Genomic DNA, 17,790 nt, shown 5'->3' with positions numbered 1-17,790 from the left:
AGAAGAATAATGAATGGCTGTGATTTTCTTGCACTTTTGGTACTGTGAAAAAAAACTGAGAGATAAAAATGTGGTTAGTACTTTTCGTATTGCAATAAGCTAATTGATCAGTGTGGTGAACAGACAGATGCTAACTTGCTCATTTGTAGTTCTGAAACTCATCAATTTACATGGTGAGGTATGAATAGAGCTGAAAGCAGTATCAGGCCCTTTATTTCTTAATACTTTGTAGATGCCTGGGTTGCTTGCTTCTTCTTTAGTTATGAAATGTTTTGATATAAATAAGCACACTTTACTCCTGATTTTGTAATCACTCATACACTTACATGATGGTTTCCTGAATCGGACACATATCTACTCGTGACACCATTTTATATCACATTGGATTTATGTTACTGAGAAATGTTGGATGAATTTTGTTGAATTCATTTTCTGAAGCTTCTGATATATATACTTATGTATTTTCTCTTTATTTTTTTTCAGAGTTTTTTTTAAAGATTGTTTTTGTCTGTTTTGTTGTTGTTGTTCTTGTTTTTCTTTTTGTTGTTTTTAATATATAGCTTAAGCTTGAGCAATGTTACAAATTAGATGATGCTAATTTATCTTTGTTCACTTTGCATTATAGTTGTAGCATTTTTTTCTTAAATATTTCTTAAATATATTAAATATATACTCTTCTATGAGTATGATACAGAGAGAACATACTTATGTAATTTCTTTAGATTGCACATTATAATCATATCTTTAAGTGTTATTGCAATATAAATTTATAAAAAGAAAAGGAATAAGCTTGTATCACTTTTAGATCAGTTATTACTTCTGTGCAAACATAAACAGCCATAAATAAATGAAGATAGATGCAGAATAACCATCTGTTAGGAAGTTAGTTCAAGTCAAAACACTTAAAACTTGGCACTGTAGCTGTATTCATGTAAATCTGTATTTAAGTAACTAGCCTCATGTACAGATGTTCTGTTTCACTGCAGCCTTCATATGGGAACTGGTAAGGGCTCAGGATCAGCCTGCTCAGGTAGCTGCCTAAAATTGGATTCAGGTGCTAAACTTTGGGAGTCTCTGTTCGAAAACGTTGGCACGAGTTCATGATCTAACAAAAGGTCTGTCTTACAGGTTCTTTATTGCTAACTTATATGCGTAAAGGTCAAAAGAGACTCTCTCTGAGTAACTAGTTTGATAATTAGGTGAAATCTCCTGGATTGTGAAAGGTTCAGATTTGAAACCACAGGAGCTGAACAATGCTGTATGTGTTTCCAGCTTCCTGGAGGGGTCCTTCACCACTACACGTTCATAAAATAAAAACTAAGGCAGCCATTACTGCCCTCACCCATTTTTCTTTACCTGCCTTCCTAAGAATACAAGGGTTATGGGGCCACAATATATCTTTGCTGTAACTCTTTGCCCTCCTCAACTCCTGTAATATTCTAACCTATTGTCTTGTTTCAGTCAGACTGGAGAAGTGGTAGAATTTCTAACAAAGTAAGCATCTGGGTAGAGGGGAGAGATCCAACAGCGTGCCCATAGTGAGAGAAAGATTGGCACAACTCAGTTGTTACGTATTGCAAGTGTAAAGATTGACAGTGAGGCAAGGATTGCAGTAAACGTGCTTGGGTTTTTGCTAATGTACCAGTTTTATACACACAGCACATACAAGGCAACAGAATGGGCCTTAGCTGATACTACCTTTCAGCTGGTAGAACATGTAGAAAACTTATATTATTATTCTAAAAGGGTGTAACGCTGAACAAACACACATTTGTGGAAAACAGGTATCACTACACAACTTGCTTTTAAAGAAAGTAGTCAGTGTCACCCAAAAGGAAAAGCAATGGATATCTATCAAGAAGATAGATATCTTAAGGAAAAGTTCTGAGCTGTAGCTCCAGGATGGGTGCAAAATCCTGCGTCTTGAGGGAAAAGCACGATTTTAGACAGTTGGTTCTACTTGCCATTTCCCACTGGCTGCCTCTGGGAGACTCCACGCTCAGCCTTTTACTCACTTGGGAACTCTTTTGGGAATGTAGCACCTGCCTCATGCAGATAAGTCTAGTATAAGCCTATGGATTCTCCTGCAGAGCTCACGTGACAGATTCTAAGTGTTGCAAAAGACTTGATTTGGTCTGAAATTTCAATTCTGTTTATAAGAAATTTATACCATGATGTTGTCTCCCTCACTATGTTTCTAATTCTGCCTGGCTGTTCTCACAGTTGTCTTCAATGGGTATGTGAAATCAAGTCAGTTAGCTGAAAATTATGAGTGCTATTATTGTTCCTATCCTGTAAAACCGAGTTCTTATCTTATAGTACCACTTCCCCTACAGAGCTAGAATCATAACTCCTGTTTATGCCCATCTGAGCTGCTAGATATGGATATATTACAATGGTGAAGGTATGTGAATAGACTGATACCAGCTTTCCTTTCTGAACAACTCCTGAGGATTTGGACGCAGTAGTTATAGTCTCACTGCTAGACAACTATCAGCAGTTTGGGGAGCTGTTGAGGCAGATGGCTGAGGCGCTAGATCTGATAACAAATAAGCCTAAAATGACTTATTGACTCTTCAGCATTTTTTGATATTAAGCAGAGAGGAAAGCTTATGCTTCTCTATAATGAGGATATTACCAAACCAGCAAGAGATGTCTGGATGATTCTATTTTTGATCCATGTAATTAAAAGTAAGGAAGACAATAGAAAAAGAGAGGTACTTAAGCACTTGCAGGTTACTGGTACCACTCTTCTCATATACTAATCAACAGCTTTGGTCCACCTCCTCCATCTTAAAACAGAGAATACTTATGTTGATAGCACACATTCTGTAGGATCCCTATTCTTATATTAATAAGATTGGCCTTCACTTCTAATCATTTCCCAAATATACATATAAGTAGGTGAGATTCTTGCTCAGAACTGTAAAGCAAAGATATTGGATCCCTGCTACAGAAGTGCAGATAAGCCTATATAACTTTTCACCTTGTCTTGCTACTAAATTACAGTTGAAAATCAACAGGCTTGGATATAACATACTGATTGGTAATCATCAGTATATACATGAAATTGCACTGTGGAATAGCTTACACTATGGAATAACTATGCTAATCCATAATGTACTTATTCATATAAATTGGAACCTTTCTGGAGCATGCTTAAGAAAATTAATTAGCCAAATGAATGTTCTTGGCTTCCTTTCCTCCTTTTTCAGCCTTTGTTTTTCTTTGTCTTGTACTCCTCCCATGTTCACATTCTTGTCCTTGGGGCACGAATTGTCTATTTTGCTTATTAGTCAAGTTCCCGATAAACTTTGTCTGTGCTAGGACAAATAATCCAGGAAGCACATTCCAGATATCACCATTCAGTGATGAAATTTCTTCATGACTCCTCAAGAATGTTGCTGACATTAATTTATAGGCTAGTATAGGTTATTCCTTTCCCTTAAAATAACATTCCATATTTTCCTTCAAAAGTCACCATTCTGCATTAGATGCTGTTATCCAGAAACACTCGGTAATACTTTTCTGAAGCAGCATTTTCTGTTACTCCTGAGCCAGAGCTTCCATGGGTACCAATTCAGCACTGCAGCTGCAGAGTTGCATCACAGACCTTTATACTCACTGCAACCATTAGCATTAGGCAGTGTAGGATGTGGAACAGCCATCTGTGACCTGCTGGAGAAAGGTGATAAAGGAATTTTGTGAGATGTTACTTCTCTATTTCCTCTGAAGGATGACCCTATCCACAAAGCAATAAGCATTCCAGGAAAACTGTGAGATAATATTATTCATGAAGTATCTCTCACTTAGTCAAGCTGTATTCCAGGCTATCTTTTCAACATGTCCCAAATTTACTTAAAACAAAACAAAAAACCTCATGACTTTCTTTCATAGCAATGGCCATTTCATTAAAGCTAGTTATAATGTGAGTGCTACTCTCAGATTATCCATGTGCAAGACAGCATATTTCAGTAACCAGGGAAGATTTTTCTTGACAGCTTTTTGCTTTTGTTCTTCATCGGAATACATGAGAATGCAAGCTGGCAAATACTCAATAAGAGCATATTGTGCTCTGCAGTGCTATTTACCTGTTTTCTTGGCTGTTAGAATCCTCTAGGCTAGCCTGAGTTGACCAAGAGCATTCAGCCGTATCACTGACTTCTTCGTTTGTCTCTTCCTCCCTGTCCTGACATGTGTTTGTGTGTATATGAGCTGTTTTCCTTTTGAATCTGAACAGATGTAGGCTTGTCTGGGACCAGGGATAGAAGGGCTGTCAGATGAGTGAATGATGCGTTAAAAAAAAAATAATAATAAGATTGCAATTGCAAAATGTAGCATGCTTTACCTACATATTGGAGAATGTAAGTGGTCGTATTTTACTTGTTATGTCAGGATTAGCTGGATATTAACAAATTACAAAATATGTGATCTGTGGCTGTAAGGCTCTGGCACAGCAAGATGTCAGGGTAAACCCTCAAATAACCAATGCAAGGGAGATGAACTTACTGTGACTAGTACACCTCCATCAGCTTATAGATGTTAGATTTTTGCAGCAGTTTAGAGAGCAAAATACTAATTCAGCTGAGCACCAAAGATTTTTTTATCAATCCTTATTGTTGGTCAGATTCACTGCTTCTGTAGTGAAGTGAATGTATTATAAAATGTGTCACAAACTGAGCTAGAAGTGCTTCATTGTTAGCAGCTGGATGTTTTGTACACAAAGGCACCCATACGGATATGGGAAAGGTATTACTAGTGTGAAGAGAGGTGGAACTTTCCTTGCTGAGCATGTCATGTATCCTGTTTGCATGCAGAAAAGCCATTTTTACTTCCATGCCTAGTCCCAGAATAGAAAAGTTTCAAGGTCTATTTCAGTAAATGTGGAAAATCAAGTATAGGCTTAAGAGATTATGTGCTTATGGATAATTGTAATTATTTATGTGTAAGCAATGTAAGAAATAGAAGATTATTTTTTTTTTCATATACTCATACATGTCAGCAGTAAATTTTTATCATGGACACTGTAAATCAGAAAAACAGTCTTAATTCTTTCTCCTGTAGGTAGGATTTACAATTGCATTTTATTTTTTCAGAAAAACACTGTATGGAAAGGGGAAAAGGTTCTGCATTAACAAGTTTTATTGGAATAACACAATTTTCTTAAAATAATGAACAAGAATAATAAAACTTAGTAAAAGAAATGCATATACTTATATATTTTAAAAATCCTCTTAAAATATTGTCATATATATGAATAATAATTTTATCTCAAAAAATAACACTAGCTATTTCCCATCTTATTGTTTTTATACACACCTGCTATTTGCAGTTTTTTCTTTATTATGAACAATTTTATTTAGGCATCATAAAAATGCTTGTATTTTAATAACTTTACACTGCAATTACATTGTGGAAAAAATAGGATTAGATTTTAAAAAACACAATCTGGAAACTCTGCTACCTACTACATAAATGGTGTAGTAAGTAGATTCCATACTGATAGTAAAGGGAGTAATCTTATAGAATTTGCATAAGGGCAAAAAAAAACTTCTTTCTGTCTATTACAAGAGTGCATCTGTCTCAAATCTTAGTAGGTGGTCTTACTAGTGGGACAGGTTACTGGATAAAACATGTGTAAGTAACTTCTGTCTTCCTAGAAACCCATTGATGTTATCAATGGCATTTTTTCCTGTTAACTGCTGTTGCAGTTCAGCTCCTTCAGTTTCTTGAAATTGAGCAAAGTGGTTCTTGGATGAATGAAAATGTCAGGCAGTTCGGGAACTCACAGTATCAGCATGCTTCACTATTCAAGTCCCTGCCGTTTTGATAGCAAGCTGGACAATAAGTAGTTGTACCTGTGATAGTTGCCTTTTAGCAATTATCAAGACAGGTTATGTAGTTTCACAGCATGCCAGCAAACAACCTTCCTGTCATTGATTTATCTCAGAACACGTGTTTAGAGGAATATATGATCCAGAGAAATTAACAAATGATAATGATGTCATTTAACATCAGTAAAAAGTGCTGAAGAGTTCTTTGAAGGCAGATATCTAAGTGCCAATATTTAAAATAACATTTTCTAAAGAAGCTTTTCTCAGAACAAGATGGGAAGAATGCAGCAAGCTATACAGGAGAGCTTTCATACCCCACATTCCTCAAGTTGCTCTTCTTCAGATTACTATTTTATAATTCAAAAAGACACAACAAGATGCAAAGATTGTTTGGAACAGCTGTTTGCTGTTTTCTTTCTGTTCAGCTGTAGGCCCATGATAGTGGTAGTGTGTCCTCACCTAACTGTGTGCCCCAGGATACAGAAGTGTCTTGGCGTATCAGGATACAGTCTCCTTAAGCATCACTTTACAAGACTGAACTGCTGTACAACAGGAGTAAGTTTCCTATGATTTTAGATACTTGCTGTTTTTGCATGTCACTTCATGTCTCCAAGCATTATGGCTTTTCTTATAAATCTGTCCATGATGTAAGAAGATCTCAGGCATTCAGCTCATTGTGCTGGATGCTGCTGGACCTCTTGCTTTCTTCATACCTGGCACCCTTTTAAATTACAGGTCAGGCAACAAAAGGTTACACGTGTAAAGTAAAGAAGGGCAAGTGCTTTCCAGTTAGAGTCATTAATGAAATAGTTCTCCCTCTTCACTTACCTTTCTTCACATTTAATGCATTGAAAATTTTGAAAAACATAAGACAATTTTTTGAGAGAATTAAAAATCAGTCTGTATATGATGTATATGCAGTTCCAGTATTGCTTTCTAAAAGCTTCAGCTTTCACGGGTCAAAAGCTGTGAACCTGCAGAAACACCACACCTAGGGGACAGGATCTTCCTTCTCTTTTATCTACCTTGCGTTCTTTGCATTCTTATAGGCAAGGAATAAAAAAAAAAAATAAAAAAAAAATTTAGTTGTATCAAAAAATTACTTCTTTTTCTGTTTGTTTGAAAAGCTTTATAAATTCAAATGTAAGCTTTTCTTAATGAAAAAAAAATAGCTGTCAACTAGTTTTTCATAAGAATTTATTTTATGTCCTTCTGTTGTTCATTAAAATATGCAAATTCATGTCTTGGGATGGTCATTATTTTTTATTTGTCATATGCATTGATCCAATTGGAAAACCACAGAAAGAAACAGTCACCAGATTACTGTTAATGTGATATTACTTTCTCTGTCTGGTTTCAGGACAGATCACTACTTTCCAGTTGCAGAGCTATCTGTCCTTTAAACTGAATAAATTCTGCCTTTGTCCCACAGCAATGAAAGAAATCTTCACACATCTACACAGTCATTCATAGTGTACATCTCCTTGTCCCTTCTCAAATCACTGCTTAGACATCCTCAATAGACTTTGGGTTCTTGCTTATTTCACTTAACTAGAGAACAGGAAAACTACAAAACTGGCAACTTCAGGCATATCTAGCAACTTGCTCCCATAATTCTGATGGGAAATTTTTAATATAGTGACCCATTTTTATATGGTTGCTTTCCAGTGGCAATAAAGGGCTCACCATTCAATTACAAGGTTACAAAAGCTGTCATCGAGGTCATTTAGTTGACAACTAAATTTTTGACGGGCCAGCTATACCAATTGAGGTCCTGAAATGATATCAGTTTTGAGTAGCATGTTTAGATACAGCAAATTCCATTAATATGTTACAGATATTCAAAAATATTGATTTATTAGCACAGAGTAACAAATTACTACTGAGCTTTTTGTTGTAAAGAAAAAATAAGAATACTTTCCCTCAAAATAATTTTGGCTACATAAAAATATTCCAAGAGGGGAAGAAGAGGGGAAGGAGGACAGGTTGTCAAGCACCATGATTTTAAGTATGAATGAACTCGATAAAAATTGGCTGTTATAGCCAATACATTTTAAAATGAAAGCATTTGGGGACTTTCAGCTTTGTCACTTTTAATTAATATATATATATATGTTTATTACACACAAACACACACATAAACACACTTATTTTCCATAGTTTTAATTTCTTTTGTATTAATTGTGCCATAGTTGGATGAGGAGCTAGAGTGGCAAGCAAATGTATTTCACATCAGAGCAGGAAAGCTATGCAAATTTTGCTCTCCAAACGTGTTTTCCATTAAAAAAATATTTACTTTGTACTAGTTTACATATGTCCAAAATGATTGGAAGAACATCAGATTCACATAAGTGGTGCAACTCTGGTTGCACTTTAAGCATGATTTGTGGCCTAATTTTGCAACGGTAAACAGTGTACCAAGGCCACAGAGATCTCAGACTCCAGTTTCAGTTCCCCCGTTGTGCATGCTGTTTATCTAAGATTATTTAACACTACTTTGTTTGATATTGATCACTAGCACAAACATAGGCAAACTTCAAAGTCAAAATTAATTGGAGAAGTTTAAATGCTTAGTGAGGAAAAATGTACAATAATCTTTTCTTCTTTTTTTACCTCATTCGTCAAAAGTATTTGCTAATATCATCTGTGATTTCTACATTTTGTAGTTCAACTTAAAAAAAAAAAATAAAAATCTGGATTTAGAATGGATTACATCTAATGTTGCTAACATTTCCTGGAAATGGAAAACTGTGATAACAGCTGCTGTCTTGGCTCATTTTCAGTTGTTGTTTTTCGGTGGATTCTTTTTTTATTGGTTTTGATGGTGTTTTTTTGTTTTGTTTTGTTTTTGTTTTTTTGTGTGTGTGTGTGTTTGTTTTTTGTTTTTGTTTTTTTTTTTTACTGCAGCAATTTACAAGTAGTTACAGCTATCTACAGTAGGCTTGCATCATTAGTAAAATATTGTAAGTCAGTCAAATGTTTCCTTTCCAATCTGAGTGCTTCCTCCACTTACTGAATTGTTGACTTTCTGAATAGTATTTACAGTAATAACACTTGCATTCTAAAGTAAATGCTAATTTATGAAATAAGCTAAAAGCTAGCTGCATACGGAAGATAACAGTAGAAAGAATCTATATTTTATGTTAAAATGCAATGCCTCTAATGAGAATTTTAAAAATCTTGTAAGCATCTTATTTAGACAGACAATACCCAGCAAATTTATATCAAATGTATAAAGTGTTTTGTTGGTTGTTTTTTGGTTTTGTTTTATAAAACTTATGATGAGCAGAAAGTTCTCTATATTAGTATTCTTAATTCCAAGCGTTCATGATTTCTCCTTGGATTGAAATTTTCTTCTGCAATCTTTCAGTATTGTAGCACTGAGAAGTGATAAACATTCAGCACTAGTGATGAAAAATAGAATGAGGAGCCAAGTAAAGCAAGAGACAAAGAACTCTAAATGCTGATAATGTCAAAAAAAAAAAAAAAAAAAAAGGTTTGTGCATATTCAAAGGTTTGCCCTCCTTAAAGTTTATTATTACTTCCAGCTTTAATGTTGTAATGTGTTTTGAAAGATACATGTTTTTGTTGTGTTGTTGTTGCTTTTTCAAATGATGTTTTCATAGTATCAAGAGTGTTAACAAATTTTTATTAGTTTTTCATTCAAATCTGTGCTTCTTTCTTCTGTATATGATTAAGCTTCCAAAAACAATGTTATATAAGCAGGATAGTGTCTGTTTCTATGCCAAAAGCTTGGTTTTGCTTTGTATCAAAACAGACAACAATTCTCCCCGTGAAGCAACTTCAGAAAATTCATCTTCACCAAATATGTTTTAATATTTAAAGAACACTTCCCTTCATCACATATTAAATGGCTGGTGAAGAGCCCTGCCAGCTCAAGGACCTCTGCACCATTTCTGGTTCTGGGATTACTGTGCACTGAGCAACTTCAGGTATTTGACCCTGAGCAACCTGATCTAACTTTGAAAATGGTGCTGACTCTGAGCAGGGCATTTGGACCAGATGATTCCAAGGTTTATTCCAACCTAAATTACTCTATTGTCTCTTCTTTCCAGTTTTTGAGATTTGGAGCCTGTGTGAGGCCAGTTTGTGCTTCTGTGTGCACATAATCTAGACACGTCCTAAGAAACATCTAAAATTGGTGTCCATGTTGCTGTGAGCCTTCAGGAATGGAAGACAGAATTTTATGTCTGTGTTGGTAATGACTCAAAGTCGTAATCTCCGTGTGCCTCGTCCTTTACTTGAGTAAAATGAACCCTCTGTTTCTTAGCCAGTGACCCTCCATTTCTCGGCATCCTGTAACTTTTCACAGACTTGCAATTAAATGAGCAAGGAGACCAAGCTACCCCATCCTTCCTGGAGCTGGCAATTTCAAAGCAGAACTATGAGTCAGAGTGGCAGGAGCGGTGCAAAGGAGTCCTGCCTCCTGCTGCACTGACTCATCAGGGGCTTTCACTTTCCGCTCCGGTCAGGAAGCCAACATCTTTTATGGCAATGAAACTAATCCTAACAAGAGGACTTTGAGAAATTTATTAAGCTCTGAACTCTACCTGAGCAGCGAAGTTATGAGATGTGAACCCTGACACACATACATGCCAATCAGTATATTATGTCAGTGAGCTTTCATTTATATTTTGATGCCAACTCCTGGAAGGGATAAAGTCCTGAAATTTGGCACAAAATATTTTAATGCTAGTTTGTACTGCTTAACTGTATGTTGTTCTATGATAGGCTTTTTTGTAGAAATATGATTCCATACTGAGTAATACATCTGCACACTGCAATACCTTCATTGTTGTTTTTTGAATAAAAAGTCTTATGCAGTTAGTGGTTAGCATGTTGGATTAATGTAATCATTTTAATTGATGAAATGGCCTGTTGGTTTGACTACGATGAACTGAGGTAGCAGTTCAAAAGTGGTTTTTGCCATAGTTAAATTTCACCATTAGTAGTACATTCATCGTCTATAACAAAAAGCGCAAATGCATGATTTGTGTCTAATATTTTCCATGACTTGGAGCAAATCACTTTACCTTTCAGTATGTCTGTTTCTCAATATTCAAACAGGGAGAGATGATGGCTATCTTTCCAAGTAGCTTTAGGGATTTATATCCAAGAAAGAAAGAAGGAAAGAAAGAAAGAAACAACAACAAAACAGCAGCCAACCAAACATATCCATCTCTCTATTATTTGTTAACTAATAGTAGTTTAAAAATTTCTGCCTCTTGTTGTTAGATAAACCCTCTTGCTCCAAGAAAAAAATAAATCTCTATGTGGTTATATATGCATTTATAACTTTTTACAGAATAAAGGAATGGCCTTTGAATTACAATTTGATTACCAAAAAAAAAAAAAAAAAAAAAAAAAAGTTTAACCTGGGGACATGGGGCTTTCTTCCCAGTGTCTTCAGAAATCTCTTTTAAGTATGTTTCTGTGCTCCAACACTAAGCATTCCTCAGATATTTAGCATCCGGGGAAATTCCAATATCCCAAGATCTACAACGTTCCTACAACAATAGGTGTATTCAATATGTCTATACAATAGGTGTATATAAATGAAAACTCCAGCTTGAATCTGTGCTTTCCATGAAACAGAGCCACCATCAGGAGCACAATCTGTGACTTACAGAAAGGTACTTTGACTTATCTGGGAGAAACCCCATTTGAGATCTGGCCTGCCTCAAAGTGAAATCTAATAATCTGAAAGAATGTCTAGGCCACTTTCAGGTGCTAACAAATGTCTAGAGGTAGGAATAGGTCTGCCTGAGCTTTAACAGTTGATTTACTTTTCTTGTCCACCCTAGGACTTAAAAACTGCCCTGTGAAGCTCTTAATGCTTTGAGAAAAACTTGCCTATCCTTCTTTAATGCAATACAATTTTAAATTTGTAGTATTACCATAGTAAATTTTTAAAAATGAAATGCCATACATATAACACTAGATTTTCTTTAATGTCCTGAATCACAAATAGAAGCATGTCTAGACTCAAATGCAAACCACGTTTTATAGCACAACTCAAATCCTCCTCCGTTCCCTGCCAAATGCTGAGTTCAGTCCCTGCAGGTCTGAGCAGGGTTTCCTCAGCTACAGCGGCTGGCATCGTGAGTGCTTATGGCAGAGCAGGGAGTGCCGCTGCTCGCCTTGGTGTGCTGGCTGGTTTCATCAGCCAGCGCAGGTCTTGACAGGTGCAGAGCCTTCCACCTCGCTTTCCAGGGCCGTGGAGCCCTTGGTGCAGGCTTTAGGAGACTGGGAAATAACGTTTTGATCCAGAAAGGGAAAACAAGATATTTTCTTGATTGTAATCCTCTAGATCTGCAAGCACTGCTTCAGTGAGTTTCTTCTAAATGCAATAACAACATTTGCTCTGAAAAGAGTTCTTGATGCATGATGAATTTGCCAGACATTTCACTTTGAGACCAAGATATGACAAATGTGCTTTCTCGCATTTTCATGTTGATTTATTCTCCCTCACAAAGGACAACTTCATAAAGAGCTTGAATCAGATCCACGTTCACACTTTACATATGCAACATTTTTGTGGCTGACAAAGTTGGCTCCTCATGCAAACTAACTTGGAATTGAAGTCAAATCAGAGAAGGGCATGCCGAGATCGCTACACTTCAGTAGCTATTTTTTCCAACTAATCATCATTATTATGACTAGATATTTACCCTTAGGTGCATTGAGCAGATCGTTCTGACTCATCCGTTCAGTGGATGTTGTCCTGTTGGGTTAATCATTATCTTTTTGTCTGAAAGATTTTTTAATTCCTCTAACTGCATGGGATAGCTATTTTGGTACTTACCAGGTGACCTCAGTGCTGACACAGCCTTTCTGGTATTGTTGGTTGTAACTTGTGTCATGACCTTAATGTGAATTATGGCTGTCTTGAGGATACAAACCTTCATGTAGCACAGATGGTCTGTAGGAAAAAGATGTTAATGAAGGTCTGTACATCACACATTGTCTTCCCTTGCAGACTATTTCCTTTACCATTGCCTCATTCTTGTGGGCACCTTTTAATCAAGCTTCTAAGGTATAATTTATTGTACAGACTATGCTCTAATAAAAAAGACTACAACACGGGATTCTGGAAGATGCCTTTGCTACCAGCATTATCACCGCATCTTGTTGGCCTCCAAACTTGCTTAGTTCTCCATTATGCATTGTATCACCATTACTTCCAGAGAGTAGATTTTTTTACTACTTCTTTGAAAGAATGATGAAAGCTGTGTAAGCTCATTAACAGAGCATGTGTGTAGGCTTAAAATTACAGATAATAGACAAATGGTTGGAAAGTCAGTAATTCCTTTACGTATTTGCCAAGACTTGGGTCAAAGTTCAGAGTTTCCTTTGCTCAAACTGGTGAAATCAGAAACACCTCCAGGTGTTTTGGGGAGTGTTGGCAGTACACATGCAACACAGGTGAGGAGGCACAGTTGATCTCAGGTGTTTTCTGCAAGAGCAAACCATGTCTAGTCTAAATTGCACTCAATTTTAATGTGCTTTACTTTTTGCATAATATATTTTGTATAAGCTAATCCAAAGCCATAAGCTATTTTATTTAAGAGCTCTTGTTTTCTATGCACTCTCAGAATCTATTATTTCTAACATTACAATCAATTCATTGTAGTCAATGTTGATATCACAACCCTGGCTTCTCACACACATGAAAAAAATAGTTAATTTATAGGAAACTGTCTGTGTCTTTAGGAGTAATCATCACAAAGTATTTAATGTCTTTCTACTCTGAAGCCCAGTTCTTTTATGTCACATCTGCGTTTGTGTAAACATTCAAAAAAAAAAAAAAAAGATACATATATAATCGACTTGGAATGCAATCAAATATATAACATGGATATTCAGGAAAAAGGCAATTTTTACCTCAGTGTTTGTCTTTTCCTTCATCAGCATGGTTCTTCAGGTTTAGTGGTAAAGGGTCACAGGCTTAAAATTCAGATCTTTGGGCTTAGATCAAGGAAAGGACGTAAGGGTGGAGTGCAGCTCTATGTTTATACCCCACAGGACTTGTGTTGTGGAGGCAGCACTGGGAGCAAAACCTGCCCTCACCCCTTGTGGGCACCGCATTTCTGATGTGAAAGGCAGGCACTACACAAAAAGTTGGTTGCGTTGTCATGACAAACATGTCCTTAGCCGACTGGCTGAGGCTGTAATAAGTAAGCAGCGTTATCTGAGATGTTAAATGTGTGACATGGGCACGTTGCCACCACAGCCTGGAGCAAGACCACTGACTGACTGCATGTGGACTCCCCATGGCGGTGCGACAGCCGCTCTGCCTGGCCAATGCACTGCACCTGGTCAGCATACAATATGCTCTTACCAAATTATTTTGGATATGTCTTAAAATATATCCATATTAAGGCAGTTTTCAGTATACTGTTTTTAAACAAAATTGAACATATTTTCCTCTTTTAAATGTCTTGGCATCGTTGCAGGTGGATTTATTTCCTACTTGTGTATTTTGTGTTCTCACAGTTATTTACACTGTGATTTGTTTTGAATGATTACGCTCTGTGTGTGTGAGTGTGTGCCACCCTTGCTAATCTATGTTAGAGAAAGCAGGAGCGAATGTTACAGCGTGTAGGGGCAGCAATAATTTGTCCTTTTGACACTGGCTTAATTTTACACATTTTTCAGGGAGCAGAAATTGAATGAGTGCCATGTTATACTCCAAACATCTCTTTTAGGCCAAATGACATCCCCTCAACCAGAAACGACATAAGCCTGTGAATATGATGTCTAACATGGAACAATCCCAAAGCAATACCTATTGAAGATTTCAAAGCATAGCAAGTCTAGCTTAAGTCAAATTTTGTAGATAAGCATTTATGCATCTGGCAGTAGAATTTTGTCCTAAATAAGCAATGTTATGAAATAAAGTAGTAATGGTATTAAGAGATTAACTGTGTAACAGAGAGTCTATCCGTATCTTATAATAGCATGTGTTTTCTTTGGATTTTTACTTAGATACTAAAGCAACGCATACATGAGCAGATTTTGAAGGCATATGAACGGGGAGGCTGACAGAGCCTTACAGAAAAAACAAAAACATCCTGTTTTCAAATTCGGCTGTTTTGTGTCACAGAGCAAAATTTCTAATAGAGGGACGGTGACTGAGGAGCAATTCCAATCTTCTATGTCATTATTTCAAAGCGTACCAGCAAATTTAATATAATTATTTTTCTTTTTGTTTTATTAATCAGTTAATTCAGGCGATGGGATAGACTACAGCCAGCAGAAGCGTGAAAATATCGGAGATCTGATTCAAGAGACACTGGAAGCCTTTGAACGCTGCGGTGGAGAAACTGCTTATATAAACATTAAATACATGATCCCTACTTACCAGTCGTGCATATTAAACTGATCTGTATCAAATGGGATGATTCCATTTGTGTTCTAAAAAAACTGTGTCTGACTCTGTGTGGCATCTTGTTAGTCATGCTTTTTTTCCCTACAGCTGCTAAAATAGTGGCTTCTGGGGCATTAGAGTGTTAGCACTATTGTGAACAAGTCTTTCCAATACATAAATAGTGCCTGTTCCTTTGATTACAATGGTGTACTGTGCTTGTTTGTTCCGTGAAAGAATTGCTTCTTTATAACAGAGCTGACTCGAGCAGGAATCAGAGTTAAACCTTCAGTTGTATAGACAATAAAACTATAATTTTCATACGCAATTCAGCAATTGCTGTTCTGTGTCCGCTTGCCCTGAGGGTGATGTCAGAGGCTGTAACAAGAAGAGTTTATGCTGACTGCTTAATAGGTGTTTGTCATGGAAGAGAAACACCAGTTCAGCAATGTCTCTCTAGCAGCTGTGCCGAATAATGTGCACCGACATACAATAAAACTGTTGAATGTATATACCAATTATAGTGGGAAAATTTATGTGGTCCATTATAAACCACTGTCAGAAAATTAATTAATGTCCCTTACACGCTCATGGTCTAAGCTTCCAGGTGTTTACCTTGCTCTGGACCTTGGGTTCCTGTCAGTGAACATCAGGCATGACCACAGTTTTGATGGGAAAAAAAAAAAAAAAACATGATCAGACAGAACTTGAATAAATCAGACAGAAGACAGAGTGTACATAATATGTCAGTTCCTAAAGTCCCTATTAATCTAGGTAAATATAATATATACATGTATTTTAAAGGGTGCTGGATATTTTCTGTAGCTGAACAGTTGCTGTCACATTTCTGTTATTACTATAGTATATGTAAGTATAAACAGTATAACTATGGTTACAGTAATCCCCTAGAATTCCTTCTCAGCTAGTTTCTCCCTGCATACTCACAACACGGAATTGACATAATCGTAGCTTTATGATTGGCTTTATTGCTTTGTAAGCATTTCTGTGGAATAAGCCTAGAAAAAAATAAAGCAAGTTTTACAGTTCTCAAGGACAACCATTTAAAATTATCAGGTCAGTTCAAAACAAATCAGGAGATATGAACTTTGTCTAAAAAGCCCAAGGTTTTAAAAAGTACAGACTTTGGGCTCATTTTGTGTTTATTCTGGTTTCTGGAAGCTCTTAAAATATATCCAAGTTGCACTTTCAAGTATTTCTCTGTAATTAGTAGGACTCAAAATACACTCTTTTTGTTAGAAGCATAAAGCTTCCTCCGAGTGCTCTCCTGCCTCCGCGTGCGCACATGACAAGGACAGCCTGTGCGAGAGGCACAGCTCCTGCGCTGCCCTGTTCCCTGTTCCCTAGGTGTGGGTGGGCCTTCCTGACCCCTGAAACACCGTGCTGGGTCTGACATTAGGCTGGCATTAGCCCTGCCTGTATCTGCTCCTTAGGATCTTCAGCCTGAGACATTTTTCTTTTACTTTCTTCTCTTTCCTGTGACTGAAGAACAAGTTAGGAGGAAGAGGAGTTGCTGCACCAAGGGATGCCACTGGCCAGCAGTGCTCCCCAGCCCTAGTTTCAAGCATGACTGCTGCAGGTGCGCCTGCTTCCCAGGCTCCAGAGACCTTCCTTTTCTGTTTGTTTTTCAGTTACTGCTGAATTTTCTGTTACACACTGCCAGGGTTTCTCTCCAGTCCCTAGAGTTCAGGCAGCGTCTGTCCTGTGACTAACGCACACCTGTGATGGACGAGCACAGCAAATGCGCTGCCTCGCATCCAGGGTGTCTGTAAATCTTTCACCTCCCTGGCAGAAAGGAATGTGAAGCCTGGCTGCAGGCCTGTGTCTTGGGAAAATCAACAGCTTCATCTTCGAAACTCACAGAGCAGAGTCTAGCAGGATATAGCAGGGAGGCTGAGCGCATCTTCTCTTCCAAAAATGCCCTTCTACACATCCACCCTGGCACAGCAACACAGCCTTCACCTACAGTTTCTCCCGCTGCTTAAACAGCAGCCCCTGGCCTGCCCTGGGCACTGTCCCCTGGTCCCACTTTAATGGCAATGGTGGGTTTGGCTATGGGGACATGCACGTTTCCACCATGAGTCCGCAGCGTGCTGGAGGACTGCTGCATGAAGGGAGCTGAGTTAGTCAGCTCTGAAATAAATCAGGTCCCTCACAAAATGAAAAATCTCAGGTCACCTTTCATTTCTTAGCTATTTATGTTCTGTCCTGAAGAGAAAGCCCAGCCCCACACTTGTGCCCGTGATCAAAAAGCCTCTCAGCAGCCAGCTGCAGCTTCCACCCCACTGGGCTCCCACCACAGAGCCACTTGCAGAGGTGACAGCAGGGGACAGGGCTCTCGTCCCTGCAGCTTCCCCATCCCACCACCCTTTGCATCACTGCAGCACTGCTGAGGAGCTGTTGAAGCTGAAGCCACATCGCCAACTTTGAACTCCATTCCCTGGCTCTTTGTTGCAATTTTTGCATCTCCTCCCCTTCAGCTTGGCTAGGACAAAACTAATGACTGACAAACACAGGCTAGACACTGGAAAATGGACACCTTGTGCAGCT

General features: G+C 37.6%; 1 protein-coding gene across 1 annotated transcript in view; it reads left to right on the top strand.

The window, feature by feature from the left end:
• PACRG (parkin coregulated) overlaps window positions 1-15,240 on the top strand; it is a gene marked incomplete at both ends in the record, with an annotated part of 215,678 nt that extends 200,438 nt beyond the window's left edge. Inside the window, one exon of the mRNA XM_084285307.1 lies at window positions 15,080-15,240. Coding sequence (XP_084141433.1) covers window positions 15,080-15,240 — 161 coding nt within the window. The remainder of the gene's footprint in view (window positions 1-15,079) is intronic.
• Window positions 15,241-17,790: the final 2,550 nt, after the last annotated feature.

This window comes from Netta rufina (assembly GCF_964035555.1).
Source record: "Netta rufina genome assembly, chromosome: 3".
In the NCBI taxonomy this organism is placed as follows: Eukaryota; Metazoa; Chordata; class Aves; order Anseriformes; family Anatidae; genus Netta; species Netta rufina.
The sequence above is the reverse complement of the archived record's forward strand: the minus strand, read 5'-3'. Positions and strand labels throughout refer to the sequence as shown.